Source organism: Stegostoma tigrinum, chromosome 18 (assembly GCF_030684315.1).
Source record: "Stegostoma tigrinum isolate sSteTig4 chromosome 18, sSteTig4.hap1, whole genome shotgun sequence".
NCBI classification, from domain to species: Eukaryota; Metazoa; Chordata; class Chondrichthyes; order Orectolobiformes; family Stegostomatidae; genus Stegostoma; species Stegostoma tigrinum.
In genome coordinates, this window is record NC_081371.1 from 29,202,915 (window position 1) to 29,227,548 (window position 24,634).

General features: G+C 39.0%; 1 protein-coding gene across 4 annotated transcripts in view; it reads left to right on the forward strand.

Moving 5' to 3' along the window:
• LOC125460864 (coiled-coil domain-containing protein 91-like) overlaps window positions 1-24,634 on the forward strand; it is a 180,848-nt gene that overhangs the window by 69,223 nt on the left and 86,991 nt on the right. For all 4 annotated transcript variants that reach the window (XM_048548999.1, XM_059652244.1, XM_048549001.1 and 1 more), the window contains one exon: window positions 3,133-3,210. In XM_048548999.1, the coding sequence (XP_048404956.1) occupies window positions 3,133-3,210 (78 nt within the window). The remainder of the gene's footprint in view (window positions 1-3,132; window positions 3,211-24,634) is intronic.

Below are 24,634 nucleotides of genomic sequence, written 5' to 3' on the forward strand. Positions count from 1 at the left end.
TTTGATAAACAATGATAGGTTTATCCCTTTCTACATCCTCTTTGTTGTGGGTCATGAAATATTTTCCTAAACAAGTGCCATTGTTCTTCAACCATCATTTTTGCTGCTAATTACTATTTGATTATTAACTGTATGTTTTTCCTTAACATTTGATCTCCAAAGGTGTAGGACTTCACACCAGATTAAACTCCATCTGCCGTTTCTCCTCCCATATCTACAACTGATCTATAACCCGTTGTATCCTACGACAACCTTCTACACTATTCACAACTCCACTGATCTCTGTATTGTCTGCAAACTTACAGCAGAGGCCCCAGTACAGATCCCTGCGGAACACGCATGGATTTCCAACCTGAAAAACACCCTTCCACCAAATACTCTTGTGGTGTATGGGCAAGCCAGTTCTGAATCCATGTGGCCAAGTCACCATTGATCCCGTGCATCTTAATCTTCTGGATAAGCGTCTTAGAGGGGTCTTGGTAAAAGCCTTACTAAAATTCATGTAAACAACATTTGCTGCTCTACCCTCATCGGTCACCTTTGTGATCTCCTCGAAAAATTCAATCAGGTTAGTAAGACGTGACCTGTCCTGCGCAAAGCTATGCTGACTTTTCCTAATTAGGCCATGCTTTTCCAAATATGTGTAAATCCTATCCCTAAGAATTCTCTCTGTTAACTTCCCAACAACTCATTTAAGTCTCACTAGTCTGTAGTTTCCTGGATTATCTCTATTTCCCTTCCAGAGGTATAACAATAGCCACACATCAATCCTCTGGGACCTCTCCAGTGACTAGCAAAGATGCAAAGATCTTGGCCAAAGCCCCAGCAATCTCCTCTCTTACCTCTCTCAACAGCCAGGGGTAGACATCATTGGCTCCTGGGGATTTATCCACCTTCATCCTCTTCAAGACATCCAACAACACTTTTTTCTTGATCTCAAAATGCCCTGTACATTAGCATGCTCCACACAAATCTCACTACCCTCTATACCCTTTCCTGGGTGAATACCGATGCAAAGTACTCATTTAGGATCTCATCCACATTCTCTGCCTTCAAGTACAAGTTCTCTCCTTTATCTTTGAGTGGTCCTGCCTTCTCCCTAGTTATCCTCTTGTTTTTAATGTATCTATAGAATTCTCTTTAACCCACTTGCCAAGATCATTTAATGGTCTCTTCTTGCTCTCCTAATTCCCTGCTTGAGTAATTACCTGCTTTTGTTATATTCCTCATGGGCCCTGTCCGATTTTAGCTTCCTAAACCTTACATATGCTTCTTTTCCCCTTTTGACTAAATCAGAACATTCCTAGTTATCGAAGGATCCCTTGCCTTGCTATCCCTTTCTTTCCTCCTTACTGGAACATGCTGGTCCTAAAGTCTCATCAACAATTCCTACATGTCAAATGTCAACTTGCCTGATAATAGGTCTTCCCAATTAACATTTCCTAGCTCCAACGTAATATTAATGTAATTTGCCCTCCCCAAGTTTAGTACCTTTCTGCAAGGTCCTGACCTATCCTTGTTCATAGCTATCTAAAAACTTTAGGAGTTGTGATCACTGTTACCAAAATGCTGTCCCACTGGAAGGTCACTAACCTGGCCAGACTCACATTAGCCAGTACAAGTTCCAGCATAGCCCTTCCTTTAATTGGACCATCTATGTACAGTTTCAAAAATCCCTTTTGGATGCAGTTAACAAATTCTGCTCCATCCAAGCCTCTTGCTGTAAGGGAGTCCTACTCATTATTGGGGAAGTTCAAGTTACCCACTGTGATAACTTTTTTTTTTGCACGTTTCCATAATCTGCCTACATATTTGTTCCTCGTCTGTTGGTGGCTGTTGGGAGGCCTATAGTGTAATCCAATCAGAGTGATTGCACTCATCTTATTTTTGAGCTTACGGTTTGAACTTCTTGTGTTTGTTGACTTTTTTTATCATGTTGAATGTATAATAATGCCATTAGTTGGAAATCTATCCATTGTGCAAGTTTTCAGTTTAAAACACTTACAGGTAAATACTACAACAACAACAACAAGAGCTTAAAACTACACAACAGATATTTTTGTTCTTTAATAGTAGGCAGACAATACTCTGAAGCCATTAAATTCTAAGACAAAAAATTAAAACATTATAATTCTCAGATTTAGAAAACCTTTCAACTCATTACACATTTCAATATGAAACAAGACATGACAACTGAACTTTGTTCACTTTTATAAGATGAAATAATCAGCTAGCAATTAACAGCAGAAGTGATGGTTGAGGATCAATGGCAATTGTTTCTGAAAATATTTCATGATCAACAGCAAAGAAGACTCCCAATGAGGAAGATGGATTGCAGTAAGTGTACAAACCTATCATTGTTTATCAAATCAGTTCAGGATAGTAAAAAGTTGAAAGAAAAAAACATACAATTTTGCAAAGATCAGTGGGAAACCAGCGGATTGGGAAAATTTTAAAAGATGACAAAAAATAAAGAAGAAGAAAATAGACTATTAGAGTAAACATGAAGCAACATGAAATCAGACAGCAAGAGCTTATTTATGTACATAAGGTAGAGAGAGACCAAAGTAAATATAGAGTGCAGAAAATACTTATCGGGGTGCTGCCTGGATTAGAGGGTGTGAACTGTAAGGAGAGGCTAGAAAAGCTTGGGTTGTTTTCTGTTAAGTGGCTCAGGCTGAGGGGCATGATAGAAGTCTGTAAAATTATGAGATGCATGGTTAGGTTTAATGGTCAGGATCCTTTTCCCAGAGTTGAAATGTCTAATACCAGGGTGCATGCATTTAAGGTTAAAGGGGGAAAGTTCAAAAGAGATGTGAGGTGGAAGTTTTTTACACAGAGCATGGTGGGAGTCTGGTAGGGGTGGTGTTGGAGTTAGATACAATAGAGGCATTTAAGGGACTTTTCGATAAGCACATGAAAATGTAAGGAATGGAGGGATATGAACCAGTGGCAGGCAGAAGGGATTAGTTTCATTTGGTGTCATGTTCGGCACAACGTCGTGGGCCAAAGGGCCTGTTCCTGTGCTGTATAGTTCTGTGTTCTATGGAACTATAATACTGAATTCTGTAGTGATATCTTTAGAAGTCTCCATTATTGATACTTCAACAATGTGTGATACTGTTTTTGCAGGATAAACACAAACAAGAGCTGGAAGACCTGAGGAAAGCTGGCCATGATGCCCTAAGCATTATCATTGAAGAATTTAAGGTTAGTGTTCTGAATAGTGAAACAGGCTCAAGGGGTTAAATGGCCTACACCTGTTCCAATGTCAGACCGCATTTCAGTAACTCAGAAAAGAGTGGTTCACAGAAGTTGAAAACAGAAGTGAATAATCTGTTGATTTATGCAGTATTTATAGTAAGCATAAAACTTAGCCAAATGTTAAGTGTACAATTCATTGGAAAGATAATTGAAAACAGTAAATTTTGCTTCATAAAACTTAAATCTAAAACAAAGAACAGTTTTTCAAGTACCACAATTCCCCCCACTAGAGGTCAAAAACACCCTCAACTGTATCTTTTGCATTTCCCACACCTCAGCCGTCACACTCCATCCCTGCAATGAAAACAAAGACAGAATCCTCCTTGTCCTCATGTATCACCCCATTAACTTCCGGATTCAACGCATCATTCTCTGCCATTTCTGCCACCTGCAATCTGCCCTCACTACCAAGGATATATTTCCCTCCCCAATCTTATCTGTCTTCCGGAGGGAGTGCTCTCTCCGCGACTATCTCGTCTGCTCCACACTAGCCCCACCACCCCTGGCACCTTTACCTGCAACCACAAGAGATGCTACACCTCCCCCCTCACCTCCATCCCAGGGCCCAAAAAAACCGTCCACATTAAACAGATGTTCACCTACACATCCACTGATGTGATCTGTTGTATCCAATGTTCCCAACGTGGCCTCCGCTACACTGGGGAGACCAAGCAGAGGCTCAGAGACTGCTTTGTGGTGCACCTATGCTCGGCTCGGGACAAACGCTAACATCTCCCAGTCGTGAACCACTTCAACTGCCCCTCCCACACCCTGGACAACATGTCCATCCTGGGCCTTCTCCAGTGTCACAATGATGCCACCCGGAAACTGAAGGAACAACATGTCATACTCCGCCTTGGGAGCCTACAACCCAATGGTATCAATGCGAACTTTACTAGCTTCAAAATCTCCCCACCCCTGACCTCATCCCAAGACCAGCTCCCCCTGTCATTCCCGCCTCCTTCACCTGTCCGTCTTCTCTCCCACCAATCTGCTCCTCCCATCTCACTGACCAATCCCTACTCCCACTTCTGACCTACACTCACCTTTAATAGCTTCATCCCTGCCTCCTTGACCTCCATGACCTGGTCTTCTCTCCCACCTATGTGCTCCACTATCTACCTGCCATCATTGCTCCCCCCTCCCTATTTATTTCAGAGCCCCCTTCCCCTCCCCCGTTTTTGAAGAAGGGTCCCGACCCAAGACATCAGCTTTTCTGCTCCTCTGATGCTGCCTAGCCTGCTGTGTTCCTCCAGCTGCACACCTTGTTATCTTGTAACAGTTTTTATTCGCTCTTCAAATAATTTCATTTTGGATGTTGGCGTAAAATGATTGACTTTTTTTGTTCATCATGCCATTAACTTGCAAAAACCTTCTCAGCTAAAGCCGGGGCAACAAACTTCTAATCTTTCTGCAAAAAAGTTCTTGAATAAAAAAGCATTGTTAAAAATCCCCATGCAGTTATGGCACTGGTCTGAATTCACACACTGTATGGAAGGAAAATGTATTTGAAGATAAGAACATAAACATAATCAATTAATTTTTTGATCTTTGAAACAAAAAAACCATTGACACTTTCAATTACAAATGCAAAACTTTGTGAGTTTTTTTTTGCTTCAGCCCTTTAGCCAAACCAGATATTTTTACTTTCAGAGGTACTCCATCTAGTGGTTTGTCTAAAACATTTCTTAATTGCCCATTTGAAGATGAGGGCCACTGGCCAGTTGTTGACTTTGAACGTTGCCTCCACATAATTTTTACTGTTTTAACTAAACACCTTTGGCAAACTGATTCACATCCATGAAAGGTTACTTTGTCTCTGTTAGCATATGTGTAATGGCACCCATGTATTCAACAGTTTTTTTATCCGCTCGTGTAAATCGTAAAGTGAAGGATAGAAAATGTTAATTTAAGGGAGACAGCCATTGTACTGTGTTTGGAAAAAGAGGATCACTTTTTAAGCTTCCCGACACATTGAAATCAAACTGCACCTTCCGTTTGTCTCCAGCTTTACCTTGCTTGGTGCGAAGCTGCTTGAAATTAAATTTTAAACTGGTGGTGACTTAGTTCACAAAATAGGATAAGAATTATTGTTGCATAGTGGATCTATATCATATTTGGAACCTGACTATCCAGCAGATATGGTTAATTAATAATTTGTTTATTTTTATATCGTTGCACAGGAAAATTACCTGGTGTAATCTGATAAATCAAAATCAACAAATCGTTTTTTGGCCATTTTGAGTAAAAGTCTGGCATGTGATGAAAAAATAGTTCATTACTTAAGGAATTAAAATTCTATTTAGATGCTTTGTGATATAAAACAAGCGTTCTGTGTGATGTAGGCAAATAACCTAGTTAATTGTATGCTGTTTAAGTCATGCATATTTCAATATTTCCATTCTGGGTAGAACATTCTTAAAGAGATTCTGTTGTACATTCAGAAAGATTCGGCTCAGTTCAGTTCCGGGAACAGGTTATTCTAAAAAACTCTGTGATAATCCATCTGAATGAAGTCTCCTCTTGGATGTAAAATACGATCTTTACAGTCGAACATCACAATTGATTGCATTGCATAACTACTTTGCCATTTTGTATTCCTTGTTTAGAATCTTTTATATCTCCATTTTACAAAGATAATGAGAGCCAAATGCTACTGAGTCACTTGGCAATGTTGCTGTGATAGGGCTGCTCTCTCATTAGATAGAGATGACAGATGGTAAGTTTGACCTAAGGGTCACCACGCCTCAAGCAAAGGAAAAGGTTGAGAAGTTGGGACCTTCATGGTAACTTCAGTCAGTGTGGGAAATGAACTGATAATTCACCCCGATAGGTGGTCGTTTGCTGCTATTTTCATGGAGTTATGAACTATTGCAAATACAAATGAGGTTGAATGAAATTTTTTTAGTCACTCTTGCAAATGAGCAAATTATACATTAGTTGCAGAGACAAAGATCTGGAAAGATGCACTCATTTTTGAGGATTGCACTTCATTAAGGATAGGTGTACTGAAAATTCAACAGAATCAGATGGGAGTTTGGAGAGTTAAATTGAGGACAGGTGGCATAAACTTGAATGTATTCCATATGACTAAAAGAATTATGGCTGACCTGATCAGGGTGTTTGGAAAGTTTACAAGATACAGAAAAGATACAGTGAAACAATTTTTTTCTGGTGGAGGAAAGCAAGATTGAGGGGTCATGATCTAGGCCTTTTTAAGGGAGAAATCAGGAAACACCTCTTCATAGAAAGTATAGTAGAAAGCCCGAAATCTCTTCTCAAAAGGCAGTGGATTATCAAACAAAATATGACACCAAACCACCTAAATGAGCAGATGACTAAAAGCTCGGACAAATGCAAGTTTTAACGTATGTCTTCAAGGATGAGAGTCGGGTGGAAAGTTTTAGGGAGGAAATTCCAGAAATTAACGTATGGACAGCTGAAGACACAACTGTAAATGACGGTTGATTAAAATTGTACATAAGAAATGCACAAAAGACCCAATTTTGAAGAAAATGGAGGTCTTGGAGACATGTAGAACTGCAGGGAATTGAAAATATAGTAAAGGATGAGGCTATGGAGAGATTTGAAAACAAATGTGATCTTTAATGTTGACGTGCTGATAGAACAGGAGCCGGTGAACACAGGGTTAAAGGGTAAAGGGGATTCCATCCAATATGATCATGATTGAGTTGTTTGCATTTCAAATTTCACACTCCCATCTACCTGTTTACTGCGGATTCTACATCCCCCTTAACATTTTAAATGATCTGGTTATTTTAAAATTCATTCATAGATTATGAGCATTGCTATTTGGGCTAGCATTTGTTACCCATCCCCAGTTGTCCTTGAGAAGGTTGTCCTGAGCTGCCTTCCTCAACTGCTGCAGTCCGTTTGGTGGAGGTACATCCAAAATGCCATGAGGGAGGGAGTTCCAGGATTTTGAGCCAGCAACACTGAAGGAACAGTGATATATTTATAAGTCATGATGATGACTGGCTTAGATGGAAACTTGCACATGGTGGTGTTGTCATATATCATCTTCCCTTGTCCTTCTAGATGATAATGGTTGTGGGTTTGAAAGGTGCTGTCTAACAATCTTCGGTGAATTTCTTCAGTGCATCATGTAGATGGTACATACTGCTGCTGTGGAGCTTCAGTGGTTGGGAAAGTGAATGTTTGTGTATGTGGTGCCTTTCAAATAGGCTGCTATGATATGTATGGATAGGGTCAGAGTTCCAAAGTTGCACAAACAGAAACAAAAAAAACTCCCATTCTTTGTCTTAAAAGGGTGAGTCCTAATTTTTAAATTGTGCCCCCTAATTCTGGACTTATGTACAGAGAACATCTTTTCTACATCTACCTTGTCAAGACTATTCAGGATCTTATGCACTTCAATCAGGTCACTCCTCAGCTTCTCAACATGAGTGGAAAACAAGCCCAGTTTATCCAACCTATCCTTGTAAAACAATGCATTCATTTCAAATTATAATCTCGTAAGCCTCCCCTGAACCACTTACAATGATTTACATCTCCCATAAATAAAGAAACCAAAATTACCCCTAGTAACTGCGATACTGACTTTTATTTAAACTTCTTTCATAATAAAAGTGGCATCCTATTAAACTTCTTGATTAACTGCTGTACTAATGTACTAACTTTTTGTGACCTTTGCAGCAGAAAAGCTAAATCCCTCTGAACCTGGAATTTCAGTAGTTGGTCTCCATTTAAACAATACTGTGCTGTTTCATTTTTCCTGCCAAATAAACAACTTGTATTTTCCCACATTATACTCAAAATGCCAATTTTTTTTTGTCCATTCAGGCAATCTATTTATTTCTTTCTGCAAACACCTTCTGTTGTTTTCACAACGTATTTTACTTCTATTTTTTTGATACCTGTGAATTTAGCTGACTTGCCTTCATTTTCATCCTCTAAGTCACTGACACAAACTTCATAAAGTTGAGGCCCTAGCACAGACCTCTAGAGGTCTCCATGTGTCACATCCTGCAATTCGACAAAGACCTATTTATCCATACTCTAGTCAGCTGATCTTCTATCCATGTCAATGTATTACTCCTTACACCATGAGCTTTTGGTATCCACAATAACTTTTGACAGGCTCCTTATCAATGCTTTTTGGAAATTAAAGCACAGTACATCTATTGACTCCCACTTATCCACAGCTCATATAATTCCTTCATAGACATCTAATAAAGAGGTTAGACGTAATTTCCCAAGTTGAAACCATACCATGTCTTGTCAGCTTCGGTTTTTCTAAATGTGCAACTATAACCTCTTAAATGATTGATTCTGAGGACAGCTTCAGGACAGACATCAAGCTAACTGACCTGTGGCTTTCCTGTTTTTTTGCCTTCCTCCCTGTTTTAGTAGCAAGATTATATTTGCCACTTACCAGTCTGATGGAACCTTTCCTGAATCCGAGCAATTTGGAAAGTTAACACCAATGCATCTACTAACTCATTAGCTGCCTTCTTTAAGATCTTAGGGTGAAGTCCATTAAGACTTGGAGACTTGTTAACCTGAAGCTGTATTGGTTTCCTTGTACCACATTCCTCGTGATTGTAATTTCACCACATTCCTCTCCTTTCCAGTTGCTGATTTACAAGTATAATTGGAATGATTTTTGTTTCCTCTGTAGCGAAGACGGAAGCAAAATATTTGCGTTTCATTCATCATTTCCTTGTCGTATAAACGTAGAAACTTAGAATTTATCTGCTATTAATTCCCCATTCTCGCTTTCTGGAGGACTAATGCTAATTTAACTTACCCTTTTCCTTTTCTAATTACCAGTAGAAATTCTTGCTACATTTACATTTGCACTTTTACATTTGCAACTAGCTTCCTCTCATTTCTAATTTCTTCCTCCTAATTAACCTCTTTGTCAATCGCTGCCATTATTTATATTTTGACCAATCATCTGCCACCCTCCTTTACTTTTTCCATACGTTTTATGCTTTCCCTAACTCTTTAGCTAACAAGAATTGAGGGCTATGGGGATAAGGCAGCAAAGTTGAGCTGAAGATCATCAGATTAGCCATGACTTTATAGAATAACAGAACAGAATGGATGGGCCAAATGGCCTACTTCTACTCCAACAACTTATGAACATATGAACTTTTGTTGTAGCCTCCCTTATAGTGCCTTTTATTGATCTATGCCAATTCACATCAGCTAGCTCAGCTTTCATGCCAACAGAGTTGCTCTTATTTACGTTTAAAATAGTAATTTTATACTCAATCTGCTCCCTCATTATGGTCGCTGCTACCTTTGGATGCTATTGCTCTGAGGTTGCTAATTAATCTTTACATTACACAATATTAATTCCAATATAACCTTGTTGGCCAATTCCAGAATGTGTGACTTTAAGAAATTACCTTAAAAGCATTCTATGAACTCGTAACCAGACTACTACTGCCGATCTGATTTTTCCAGGCTATACATAAATTAAAGTCACCTGTGACTTTCTCTGTCCCGATATCAGAAGCACCCAGTATTTTTTCTTGCACACTTTGCTGTATATTGTGGTGACTGTTGGGGGCATATACACTACTCCGTGTAGTGACTTCCTTCCCTTACTAAACCCCATATCCATTCAAAAGGATTCTTTATCCTGATTTCCTGAACCAAGATTGTCTCTATCTGTTGTACAGATGCCATCTTTGATACGCAGTACGGTACCTCCACTTGTACCAAGTTGCTTATTCATGATGAATGTTAGATGTCCCTCAATATTCAAGACCCAATACGTCTCATTCTGGTTTCGAGGCTAACAAATCATGTTTTTTACTTTAAAGTGAGCTATCAATTAATTTACTTTTGTTATGAATGCTGCACTCATTCAAAAACAAAGCTTTTAGTTTTTTTTTGTTACCTTTCTAACAGCGTCTTGATTGTTTGTGCATTTCTTTTTTCCTCTATTTCCAATCTATTTTCCTTTCTTACCTGGTCTAAACTCTTCAATATCCTACTTGTTTCCACATTTGATCCCTTGCTAAAACATATATAATGCTTAGGTTAAACCTCTGTACTTCCCTAGAAATGCACTTCATAATAGCATTGGTTCCAGTGTGGTTCGGGTATAGACAGTACTGTACAGCCACTCTTCCCACTAATGTGCCAGTGCCCTGTGATGTAAAACCCACTTCTCTCACACCATTGTTTGAACCACGTGTTCACCTCCGTAGGTACCTTTTAGCCAGTTTGCACATGACATAAGTAATAATCCAGAGATCATACCGTTTGAAGTCCTGCTTTATAATTTAGTGCCTAGAGCTTCATACTTGCTATGCAGAGCCTCTTTCCCATTTCCACATATGTTATTGCACCTAATATGGATAACTGGTTCCTCCTCTTCCTGCTATACATTCCAATCCAACCCTGAGTAGATGTCTTGAACCCTGGCACTGCGCAGACCTCACAGCTATCTCAACTTTTCCCTTACTTCACGCAGCAAATTGTTTGTAGCTCAGCCTCCAGCCCATGAACTCTGAGCTGTAGTTTCTCGAACTTCGCACATTTATTATAGATATGTTTGCCTGGGATCACATTGGTATCCAGGAATTCCCAAGTGCTGAGGCCTTGCCACATATCCTTTCCTGCAATTCTAAAGAGCTTTAAATAATTAAGTGATTTGATTATCAATGCTGTATTTACATACAGTTTTTCAACATTATACCATTTTTTGTAATAAAACTTTAGAAAATACCTTAACCACTCATTAGGTAGTAGGGTGGTCTGAAATAAAGTTTCAGGGAAGCAAGATGGCACCGGCAAACAAGAAGTTGGTTTGAAGTGTGTCTACTTCAATGCCAGGAGCGTCCGGAATAAGGTGGGTGAACTTGCAGCATGGGACTTCGATGTTGTGGCCATTTCGGAGTCATGGATAGAGCAGGGACAGGAATGGTGGTTGCAGGTTCCGGGATTTAGATGTTTCAGTAAGAACAGAGAAGATGGTAAAAGGGGCGGAGGTGTGGCATTGTTGGTCAAGGACAGTATTACAGTTGCAGAAAGGATGTTTGGGGACTCGTCAACTGAGGTAGTATGGGCTGAGGTTAGAAACAGGAAAGGAGAGGCCACCCTGTTGGGAGTTTTCTATAGGCCTCCGAATAGTTCCAGAGATGCAGAGGAAAGGATAGCAAAGATGATTCTCGATAGGAGTGAGAGGGACTTCAACTTTCCAAATATTGACTGGGAACACTATAGTTTGAGCACTATAGATGGGTCAGTTTTTGTATAGTGTGTGCAGCAGGGCTTCCTGACACAGCATGTAGACAGGCCAACAAGGGGCGAAGCCACATTAGATTTGGTACTGGGTAATGAGCCTGGCCAGGTGTTAGATTTGGAAGTAGGTGAGCACTTTGGTGATAGCGATCACAATTCTGTTATGTTTACTTTAGTGATGGAAAGGGATAGGTGTATACCACTGGGCAAGAGTTATAGCTGGGGAAAGGCAATTACGATGAGATTAGGCAAGATTTAGGGAGCATAGGATGGGGAAGGAAACTGCAGGGGATGGGCACATTAGAAATGCGGAGCTTATTCAAAGAAAAGCTCCTGTGTGTCCTAGATAAGTATGTACCTGTCAGGCAGGGATGAAGCTGTAGAGCGCGGGAGCCGTGGTTTACAAAGGAGGTGGAATCTCTGGTCAAGAGGAAGAGAAGGCTTATGTTAGGATGAGATGTGAAGGCTCAGTTAGGGCACTTGAGGGCTACGAGGTAGCCAGGAAAGACCTAAAGAGAGAGCTCAGAAGAGCCAGGAGGTGACATGAGAAGTTGTTGGCCGATAGGATCAGGGTAAACCCTAAGGCTTTCTATAGGTATATCAGGAATAAAAGAATGGCGAAAGTAAGATTAAGCCCAATCAAGGATAGTAGTGGTAAGTTGTGTGTGGAGTCAGATGAGATAGGCGAAGCGCTAAATGAATATTTTTCAACAGTATTCACTCTAGAAAACGACAATGTTGTCGGGGAGAATACTGAGATACAGGCTACTAGACTAGATGGGATTGAGGTTCACAAGGAAGAGGTATTAGAAATCCTTCAGAGGGTGAAGATAGATAAGTCTCCTGGGCTGGATGGGATTTATCCTCGGATCCTCTGGGAAGCCAGGGAGGAGATTGCCGAGCCTTTGGCATTGATCTTTAACTCGTCCTTGTCTATAGGAATAGTGCCAGATGACTGGAGGATAGCAAATGTGGTTCCCCTGTTCAAGTTGGGGAGTAGAGACAACCCTGGTAATTATAGACCAGTGAGCCTTACCTCAGTTGTTGGTAAAGTGTTGGAAAAGGTTATAAGGGATAGGATTTATAATCGTCTAGAAAAGAATAAATTGATTAGGGATAGTCAGCACGGTTTTGTGAAGGGAAGGTCGTGCCTCACAAACTTTATTGAGTTCTTTGAGAAGGTGACCAAACAGGTAGATGAGAGAAAACCGGTTGATGTGGTGTATATGGATTTCAGCAAGGCATTCGATAAAGTTCCGCACAATAGGCTATTGTACAAAATGTGGAGGAATGGAATTGTGGGAGATATAGCAGTTTGGATCAGAAATTGGCTTGCTGAAAGAAGACAGAGGGCGGTAGTTGATGGGAAATGTTCATCCTGGAGACCAGTTACTCGTGGTGTACCGCAAGGGTCGGTGTTGGGTCCACTGCTGTTTGTCATTTTTACAAATGACCTTGATGAGGGCGTAGAAGGATGGGTTAGTAAATTTGCAGACGACACTAAGGTCGGTGGAGTTGTGGACAGTGACGAAGGATGCTGTAGGTTGCAGAGAGACATAGATAAGCTGCAAAGCTGGGCTGAGAGGTGGGAAATGGAGTTTAATGTGGACAAGTGTGAGGTGATGCACTTTGGTAGGAGTAACCAGAAGGCAAAGTATTGGGCTAATGGTAAGATTCTTAGCAGTGTAGATGAGCAGAGAGATTGTGGTGTCCATGTACACAGACCCTTGAAAGTTGCCATCCAGGTTGACAGGGCTGTTAAGAAGGCATACGGTGTTTTAGCTTTTATTAATAGCGGGATCGAGTTCCGGAACCAAGAGGTTATGGTGAAGCTGAACAAAACTCTGGTGCAGCCGCACTTGGAGTATTGTGTACAGTTCTGGTCACCGCATTATAAGAAGGATGTGGAAGCTTTGGAAAGGGTGCAGAGGAGATTTACTAGGATGTTGCCTGGTATGGAGGGAAGGTCTTACGAGCAAAGGCTGAGGGACTTGAGGCTGTTTTCATTAGAGAGAAGAAGGTTGAGAGGTGACTTAATAGAAACATATAAAATAATCAGAGGGTTAGATAGGGTGGATAGGGAGAGCCTTTTTCCTAGGATGGTGACGGCGAGCACGAGGGGGCATAGCTTTAAATTGAGGGGTAAAAGATATAGGACAGGTGTCAGAGGTACTTTCTTTACTCAGAGAGTAGTAAGGGTATGGAACGCTTTGCCTGCAACGGTAGTAGATTTGCCAACTTTAGGTACATTTAAGTCGTCATTGGATAAGCATATGGATGTACATGGAATAGTGTAGGTTAGATGGGCTTGAGATCGGTATGACAGGTCGGCACAACATCGAGGGCCGAAGGGCCTGTACTGTGCTGTAATGTTCTATGTTCTATGTTTTAAAAAGCTTGCTGCTTTCTGTAGCAGAGCATCAACCTATTCTAATGGGAAAGAGGGTAGGAAGGCTGAAGGAAACAAAGCTTCCTTCACAAAACTCCCTACTTGCCAAACTCTAGACTTCCACTCCATTTTCTTCACTATACTTTTTTTTTGAGAAATGGGCAACACAGTTTTGAATGAGCTTGAGTAGGTTGAAGGCCGACTAAGAACACAATGGAATAGTCAAATCTAGCATGGTTGGTGTCATTTTCAACATCATGTTTACAACCAAGTGCTTTCTGACAGTTCCCCTGGAGTTGATGATCCATTTGCAGAGGGGATTAAAGGCAATAGCTGGAGAAAATTTCTGCTCATCTTGCACTCAATATTGGACAAACAATTTAAACATTGTGTAAGATTGAGAGAAGTAGTGTTTAGGTAGTACTGGGTGCCTTCAGCATACAGATGATATCTCAATTGACTCCAAATCGATGAAATGTCAGAGAGAGGGGGCCAGGAATAGATCCTTGAAGCACTCCAGCGGTAATGGTACATGAGCAAGAAGTCATTGCAAGTTAATTGATGGCTGGAGATGGAAAGATAAGAATGGTACCATTTATGATAGTTGAATATCAAACAAGAGTCATTGGTGGACTTGGCCATGGCAAAGGCTGTAGACAGATGGAGAAGCATGAGGAATGCTGGTTTACTATTGTCACAGAACTATAGGATTTAATGTGCCATTTTAAAAATGACCATTTTAGTTCCGTGGTGGACTGGAAGCCTGTTTGGAGGCATTTAAATCTGGACAGATTCTTAGACAGTAAACCCATGACCTCTACCACCTAGAAAGATAAGGATAACAGAGACATGGTGGGAAAGGGATGACCTGCAAATTCCTTCCAAGCTACACACCGTCCTGACTTGGAACAATATCACTATTCCTTCAGTGTTGGTGGTTTAAAATCCTGGAACTCCTTCCAGAAATGGTAGATGTGGTTTTGGGAGGTAGCATCTTCATGAGCTGTAGAGAAGAAACGGAGGTTGGGGGTGAAGTTGCAAGGACAGGAGGTTCAGTAATGGATTTTTGTGGGGAGTAGTATAATTAGCATAATTGAAGGCAGAGAAAGGTCAGAGTACCTGATGGGGGAAAATATCATTTGGAATACCAGCTAACATGTTGGCCATAAAGAGCCCATGGGTAGGCCAGTTTAGTGGAAATAAGTTCGAGGGCAGCATTGAGTTTTATTGATAAGATAAGCTTGGAGGAGAATTGAGCAAAGGTAAAAGAGAGGCCTGAGAAAAATGTGAATTCTAGGCTAGGGCAGGAGTTAACCTTACCGTTACTTTGACAAAGTGGGCTTGAGGTTTCGAGTGAAATGACAGAGGTGACTAATTGGGTAGGCACAACTTTTTGTGACCACCAAGCCAATGAGATCCTCACACTTGTTGGAGGTGAGGGTGGAAATGATGGGGTGACAGGTTTAAGGTGGCAGCTTGTAGTTAAGAAGATAAATTGGGGGTAATCATTTCATTTCATGACAGTCTTAGTATGTTTGGCAGAGATATGCAAGACCTGTTAATTCTTTAAATGGTTTTACTCAGATCAGGTTTTTGAATGGCTAAATCGGTTCTCCTCCATGTTTTTCTAATTTATAATTTTCTAATTTCTCAACATTTCTTTGACTCAGTGTGAATGGCCTTGTAGTTGATACTAAGTCCTAGCTACAATTACTTTTCCCACTCACTTAATTTGTTGATAGCCTCTTGGAGATGTCTGCACTACCTTTCTAATCAAAAATCTTCAAACTTTAATATAAATTTCCTATCCCTTCATTGGACCCATTAATAAATATAAAACACTGGAGGCCCCAGAACCATTCCTGTGGAGTACCATGTATCACATCATGCCAGTCAAAGTACGTGCCATATATACCAAATCTCTGCTGCTTCTCCCTATACAATTTGGCTGTTGAATAATGAACCTGAAGTAGAGTCCAATGTTTTAGAATTCCTCATGCCTGTTTTAAAAAGAGATCCCTTAGGACTAGTAGATGTTGATTATTAAATCAATCTGAAAATCCAAGCCAATTGAAATTCAATTTTGAGTCATCAAGCAGTCACCATATTTGTTGTGTTGGACATACAGAGCTTCTGTTTGGTCAGATGAAAGTTGGGCATGAGCATTAGTCCTCTTAACACAGGTATTTGAATTGAAAGTATCAATTCTGCATCAGGTTTTCAGTTTTGAAGAAACTCATTCAGCAAGGGTGAATGTTCATGTACAGGAATGAAAAAAATTAAAAATTTATGTTGAATTGCAAATCAAACTAATTACTGCCCTGTGACGTCAATAAGTTAAAAAGTTAGATTTTAAACTAAGGCATAGGTGACTTCCTGTCATCAGTGGAATCGTTGAACAGAAACGAAGTGGATGGGATGGGAAATTAGCATTGTTGGAACTTTCCATTTGTGTACGAGCAATTATTGTGAAAGTCCAAGCCAGGAAGTTTGGCATATGGAGAAACTTTATTGCTGAATTAAGTAATGTCACAAATAGAGTCAGAGAGATCTACAGCCCATTGAGTCTGCACTGGTCAAAAACAATGACGTAACTATTTTAACCCCATTTTGCAACACTTGGCCCATGTCCTTCTGTGCCTTGTCATTATGAGTGTACATATAAATACTTCTTAAATGTTATGAAGGTTTTTATTTTTACCATCCTTACAGGTAAGTGTGTTCCAGGTTTCCATCATCCTTAAGGTGAAGAGTTTATTTTCCCTTGCATCCCCTGTAAATTTCCTGCCCCTCACTTTAAATCTGCGCCCCCGGTCATTGATTATTTCATCAAGGTGAAAGGTTTCTTCTTGATCAACCTGTCTTTGCCCTTCTAGTTTTATACACCTCAAACTTGTACCCCTTCAGTTTCATCAGCCCCATGGAAAATAACTCCAGTCTATCCAACATATTTTTATTACTAAAACTCTCCTATTTAGGCAACATACTGACAAATCTCCTGTTCAACTTTTCCAGTGCAACTATATCCCTCCTGTAAGATGGATTCCAGAACTGCACATAATACTTGGTTGTGGCCTAACCAGTGTTTTATACAGTTCAAGCATCACCTCCCAGCTCTTAAACTCTATGCCTCAGCTAATAAAGGTACCCCAAATACTTTCTTAATCACTTTATCTGTCTTGCTATCTTAAGGAACTGGTGGACACACACACCAAAGTCCCTCTGATCCCTGTTGCTTCCCAGGGACTGATTATTTATCCTGCATTTCCTTACCTTGTTTGTCTTGTCCAAGTGCGTCATCTCACACATATCTGAATTGATATTCATTTCATCACTGATCAGCCCATCTGACTAGCTTGTTCAATAGCCTGATTTATGGCTATTCTGCTCAGTTTTACCAGCTTGTTTGTTGTAAGACAGTCCAGAACAAAAAAAAAATTCTTTGAAGTTTGGTGTGGATGTGAAGTTATTTAGATTTTTAACAAGCTAAGCAGACTTTCTCTGAAGTTCCTGTTAAACCAAATCATACTATCAGGCACACTGATTTGACAGCGTTGGTGGTTGTCCTGAGATCACTGGGATGAAGAAATGTGTCTAGTTGGGATGGGGGTCTCTGGAAGACTAGTATATTAAATGATAAATCACAGGGTCTGGGAATATTGGATTGAGGGTACTGAGGGACATTAAGAAGTCTGAGAGTCTGAAATGGGAGTTGGGTAAGAGAATTGCAGAATTGGATTTGATGGTATTGAAAGAAGCAGGATCCAGCAGTCTGTTGTGGCATTTACCAATGAAACTCAATCTGTAATAACCCCATTACACAATATAAAGATCTATTATTCAGCCTTCCTTGTCTTTCTACAGCTTGTTTTGCATCTGTGCTTAAATAACTAGATAACCTCTTTTGATTTAAGAATGAATGTTGGGTAATTATCTCCTGGTCTTTTATGACACACTGTCATGGATCTTTACATATGTCTGAGAAGGCAAAAGGACCTTAATTTAGTGGTTCTCCTGACAGCCCCCTCAACAAAGAAGCACTCCATTATTACTGCACTTGGGAGTGTCATGCTCAGTTATGAGCTTATGCCTTTATGGTAAACTTTCTCAGTCTCAAGATTTGAAGGTGAGAGTGCTAACAACTGAAAACTGACTGAGGTAGCTTGTTTCAGACAGAAGTCTACCAGTAAGATTGGGGAGAGAGGCTTCATAGAGTTTGTCCAATGTTATTAGATTATTTTCCTGTGTTTATTTTTATAATAAACATGTTATAAAGAGTTGGAAATGTGGAAGAATACTATGAGAAGTTTTATTGAGCAGAAAAATAAACTGGGAAGTTTCTCTTCTTGCCAGATTGTCGATGTTTTTCAGTTATTTTCCAGAATGCAATAGTTTTATATGCATCTAACGTATTATATATCAATCTATTTATCAAGTGACCAATAATCACTTCAGCCAAAAACCACAACTGCGATATGTTTCTAGTTGTGTTTATACTATTTGTGTACTTGCATCGAAAAGGTCTGCAACAACATATGAATGGTATCCAAAACCAGCTGGCAGGTTACTTCAAGGAACCTTGCAACAGACAATCTTGTCAAGCTTTTGTTTCTTGTTGATGAAAGATGGCATAAACGTCTGCTGTGAATTTACTTGAAGTAATTTACAGCACCAACCAGACAGTGAAGGAAATCATATAAAATTATCTTTTTATAATTTGGTTGTTGAATTAAATTATGATATGTAGTGCTCAATGTAAATGGCAGGAAATATACTGCATGTTTTGTGATTTTTTGTTTTAATTTGCTAGCTAAGAGTGTATGTCTTGAAATACAGCAAAGAAGTGACATGTATTTGTAATAGAATGATCTAATGTTAAGATTGCATTAGCTTTGTGTGTTGAAAAAAATCATTTCCATCATGGCTAATACTTGAAGATTCAAAGAAAAATTTTAAAGCGATTAAGAAGTGAATTATGGAACAGTCATCTAGAATGTTTGATAGAAGAGAAAGGCATGCAAAGACAACAGAAATTAGCTGATCGTTCTTAAAATGACTTAATATATAACACGTCTGTTAATTTTTAGCAAGAAATTCTGTGCTGCTTGAAGTGGACAATGATACAGATTATTGGAATACTCATCCTGTGTCAACACATGATGGAACTGGACCAACTTTAACATGAGAAACATGCAGATTGAATTTCTCCTTATTTTGCCAAAATGATGTTTTTTTAACTTAAGCCTTGAAAAGCCACACCCTGTACATAAGTTTGAATCTCATGATTCTTACCTTCATTCAGAATATAGAAGATGGTATTTCTTCGCTTGTGGGACGTGGGTATTGCTGGTTTGCCAGCATTTATTGCCTGTCCTAGTTGCCCTTGAGAAAGTGGTGCTGAGCTGACTTCTTGAACTGCTGCAGTTCATGTGCTGTAGATAGACCCACAATGCCGTTAGGGAGGGAATTCCAGGATTTTTACCCAGTGACTGAAGGAACAGTGATTTATTTCCAAGTCAGGATGGTGAGTGACTTGGAGGGGAATTTGCAGATAGTTGTGTGGTATCATCTGTCCTTCTCCTTCCAGATTGAAGTGGTTGTGGGTTTATAAGGCCTAGTCTAAGAATCTTTGGTGAGTTTCTTCAATGCATCATGTAGACAGTTCAAAATGCAGCTGTTAAGTGTCAGTGGTGGAGGGAGTGGATGCTTCTGAATGTGGTGCAAGTCAAGCAGGCTGCTTTGACCTGCATGATATCTAGCTACTTGATTAATACTCGAGCTACTCTCACCCAAGAACGTGGGAAGCAGCACACTCCTGTCTTGTGCTGTGTAGATGGTGGACAGCCTTTGCAGAATTAGGAAGTGAGTTATTCACAACAGTATTTCTAGCCTGTAGTTGTCACCACTGTATTTGTATGGTGAGTTCAGTTGAGTTTCTGGTCAACATAATGCCCCAGGATGTTGTTAGTGGGGGATGCGGTGATGACAGTTAGATTGTCTGTTATTGGAGATGGTCATTTCCTGACATTTGTGTGGCACAAATATTACTTACCACATGTCAGCTCAATCCTGGATATTGTCCAGAATTTAACAAGCTAAATTTTAAAACGTCCCTAATATAGTATTAGTTTCACTGTTGACTCAGTAGTTAATAGACTAATTTTGATCTTCCTAAGGTTAGAAAGAAAGCAATGACGTGTATTAAATCTTCGCGTCATAATGAAATTGCTGAGTCATAACTTGAAAAATTGTATTTCTGGCTGCTTCCATATGATTCAAATCAAGGATCACCCCGAGCTTTTTGCACCTGCTTTACTTAGTACTTTCAGCAAGATACAGTAACTTCTTGTGGTTATGGTACTGCTTCACTGTGCAAAAACTGGAAGGAGTATAGTTGTTTTTGCACTTCATCACATTATGAAAAGATGAGAGAAGAAATTTGGAAGCTTCTTTTAAAATTATTATTGTTTGATATGTAGGTTATGATGTATAACAAAATATATAGTTATATATAAGCATGGTCAACTACCAAAGAATCACTAAGTTAACAGATATTCCTGTGAAATCACACCGGCACACAAACATTGTTTCAACAGTCATGTTTTTCCTCTGTAAAATGATTTGCCAAATTGACTGGTAAGTATTTGATTTCACAGTTTATAAATCGTGATCCATATATATTAGAACAATTTTTACATCAAATTTATCTAACACTTCGGGGGAAAAAAGTCAACAAGTAACAATCAACAAGCAAAAACTATGTTCCAGGTTAATTTTCTTTGTTAAATTGCTTTACACTACAAAGTTTTATGTTTACTATGTGACATCATGAAATATATTTAAGGTTCGGCATTTGTTTTTGTATTTCGAGGAGTTGTTGCTGACACTTTTCATCTGCCATCTGCGCTATAGCCAGCTCAAAATGATGATGAGTCGAAAATTCTCTGTAATGTTCTGAAGAAGTCATATCAAGGACAACTAGGGATGGGCAAGAAATGCTGGCCAGCCAGCAATGCACACATCCCACAAATGAATAAAAAAAATTAAAGCATTAACTTTGTTTCTGTCTTCAAAGATGCTGCTAGACCTGCTGAGTTTCTTCAATACTTTCTGGTTTTATTATTGAAGAATTTTATTTGCTGGCTGAACTGTTATACTTGTTGTAACTTAATAGGATAGAATTATTCCTATTTTGCACATGGTTAGTTATCTTCCTTAGAATAACATATGGAAAATGTGGGAGAGGGAAGATCATACGGATGTCAACTGACCATTGTCTTAAAATTAGACCATAGTTGAAGAACATTTGCATTGCAGGAGGCTGTCTTTACAAAAACAGGGGTGCACTAATGTTAAAATTGAGGGCTGAAATTGGAAACTGTTTCACTCCTGGACAATGATGTTGTCCTAGTTAAGCCAAAAAAAGAGCCAAACAAATTCGGCATACTTGATTGTGTGCAGCTTTAGTCTGCAGATCTAATGCACTGTGTCTTTTGATAGAATTGAACATAATATGCCAGAGATAAATTTGAACATGAGATAAAAATATTGTTGAAGCGATGGGGAAGGATTATCAAACTTTTATGCTATTTCTATCAAATTAAGTATTTCTACAGTACTGTCCTATATTTACTGTATTTCTGTATGTTTCTGTACTGAATCACACTTCAGCAATCTTCTGTGTTCATCTTGTAATCCACTCTTGCTCGTGATTCCATGCCATATTTATCAACCTTTTCAGTTTGTCAGTTTGTATTTCCGACGGTGTGCCCTTAGTTCCTACAATACTTAAGCCCTCAAAATTTGAATCATAGCCAGTTGTGAACGTTTTGGCTAAATGGCATTGGAATATTGCTCATTCTTATGTTGACTTTCTCTTCTGGTTTACATTGGAACACTTAAGTTTGGATTTGCTGAAAATATTCTCGAAATCTTGCTGTAATACTTTGCATTTAACTTTTCTTCCTTAACCATTATAACTTGGCATAGAGCTTTATTATTTACTGGTTTTGGTAGTAGTGTGTTGGTTAGTTCTGCTTTAGTTTGTCTGAAGGCCTAATGCACTATTTTCTATATTCTGTTCTGACTAATTCTCAGCAACTCCGACAGTGGAACTTCATACTTATCTGACTCCTCTCACCTACATGCTTTTGAAACGCTGTTTAAAACATCATTGCTTCTAGGGGCATCCTGGCTTTGATCTAAGGTGTCAATCCTGGTGATATTCTGCAATATGTGCCTTGAAGCCTTGACTTATCATAGTCATTAGTTTTAGTAAAATCCTGTTTCTAAAGTATATTGTTGCACTTTGAAGGGCGTGTTAAGTGGGAATTTTTTTTTAGGTTTAACGTAATGTTTTCTTTTAGAATATTAGCTGGGCTCAAATTAGAATTCTTCCTAATAGTCTTTAAAAGTTTTTTTTTGGACCCTAATCTATTTGGAGCATTGCTAATTTTCTTGAAAGATGCAATAGTATTGTGACTTTAAAATTGGTCAGTTGGTCAATTGGTCAATTTTCAAAGAATACTAATGCATTAAAAAGATCATGTTAGATTTTCCACTTTGCGCCTACAAAATCCCCTTCCACTATGAGTAGATTTTTGCAGGTCAGTCTAAAAAATGTTAATTTTGGCTAGTTCTCTTTGGGATTTCTGATTTAATCAGGGAATAGGTGGTGAGACTAGAACCTGCCTTTGGGTTTGGTGAGTGAGGAAAATGGCTTCTGAAGTCTTTTTGCCGGCAGAAATGGAACAGGCTGGCTGTATAAAAACTACTTTAAAAAAAAGACCAAGCTGTTTGAAATAAATAAAACTATGTCGTTTCAGATTGCAATTATGGGTTCTTTCAGAAGATTTTAATTCCCTGCATTACTATGGTGGCAAATATAACTATTGTGCTACTTGAATATACTAAAATATATTTAGGAAGACATATTCGACTGTTGCTACCACAAGAGACAGAAGATCCCAGAAACCCTTATAGCCGAAATGGAGATTGGGAACTAACCCTTTTACCAAAGTTTTGCCTCTGCCTACCTTGCGTTGTTCAAAATCGGACAAAATTCAAATTCCAGCCCATCTTCTCAACTATGAAAATGCTAATATCATGAAAGAAACATTTCTTTAGAAAACATTGTTGTAACATTTTTGACCCAACCATCACCATACCTGTTTATTTGGGCCTGTGACCTGTTGCAAGGTTGGCATGACCCACTTGTCTATTTATATGTACTGATGCCCAAGCCTCATTACTCTTGGGTTGTCACAAAAATTAAATATTTAAACAAATTGCATAAAATTCACCTGCCTTGGATTCTCCAGCATCTGCAGTTCCCATTATCTCTGAATAAAATACACTGTTCTGGTTTCTGTGCTTAAGTATTTTCCTGTTTATTACCAACAAATTAAGACTAAACACAGGCAAACAAATATAGCTTTTCAACTTATAACTCTTTAAATTGAACTCGACCCCATCTTTAACCTCTGCACACACATGTACAAATAGACACAAAAAATTGGATGTAATATATGGAAGGAAAAACAAAATTAGGTGTACATTGTTCAAGAGCACCAGTCCACAGAACATGCTGAGATGCACTTTTACTTCTTCCAAGTATTTCAGATCGTCCATAATAATTTTCTTTAGTTACTTTAGTTACTTCAGTACTTTACTGAAGGCTCAGGATTGTTGGTACACTAATTGTTCAGCCACCCAATCATGGGTTAGAGGCTGCAACTTATGGCAAATGATGAGAGAGAATAGCTAGCTGTCTTCCAATTCTCTGTTATTTCTCTACAAGGAAAAAGAGATGCTGCTTCTTTAGATTCTGGAGGCTTTCTGCCACCATAATTTTCACACATAGGCTGCTCACCTTCCCAGGAGCCAATCAGAGAGATATCATGTTGTGCATTTCTGACCCCCACAATTGATCCTAATTGAAAATCCCATTAACAATCTCACTGGAAAACTGCCTTGAACACATGCCCATAGTGTTAATGAGTCCACCCCCACTAACTGCTTGAAGAAGGCAACAGTGTAAATACATCTCCCAATGAGTTCCAGTAATTTGTTTTAAAATTGCAATATCTTCTTCCACAGTTTCCAGGTTTAAAGCAACACCTTTTCTCCATTTTGGTCCATAAAAGAAAGTGAAGAAAAATAAAAAGTGGCCTTTATGTGTTTTGTCCTTAAAGTAGATGAGATACCATCTGAAAAAGTATTTCTTCATAAGACATGTGACACATAATCAGTAAAACATAGGACTTGGGTCCATTCATCTGTCCTCCTTCCTTATGTGATTTTAAGCAATCGTTCAGCATTTCTTAAATTTCTAATTCCTTCCATTACTTTACACATGTGGCAAAGCATTGTATTTAGTTTTCCATCTATGTGAATAATTTTTATATTAGTTGAAACAGAAATCCCATATGAACAGCCTCATATTTCAAGTTTTAATTTTTTAAATGGATGTCCATGGATTATGGCTGTTGTAGATTAACGTTTCTTTGCCATTGTGTTGGACGTAAATCTCAAAAGTGTTCGAGACAATAATCATTTCAAAGTCATGTTTTCTATGGTACAATACTATTTAGATATTTATTTAGTTTATTAAAAAGTATCCCACTGGCTAATTGTCATCATCTTGTAATCAAACTGCATCTATTCTGAAGTCACTAGCATCATTTGTCATTTGAGTTGGGAGACTCAACCACTGTCAGTTTACTAGAATTACCTTCA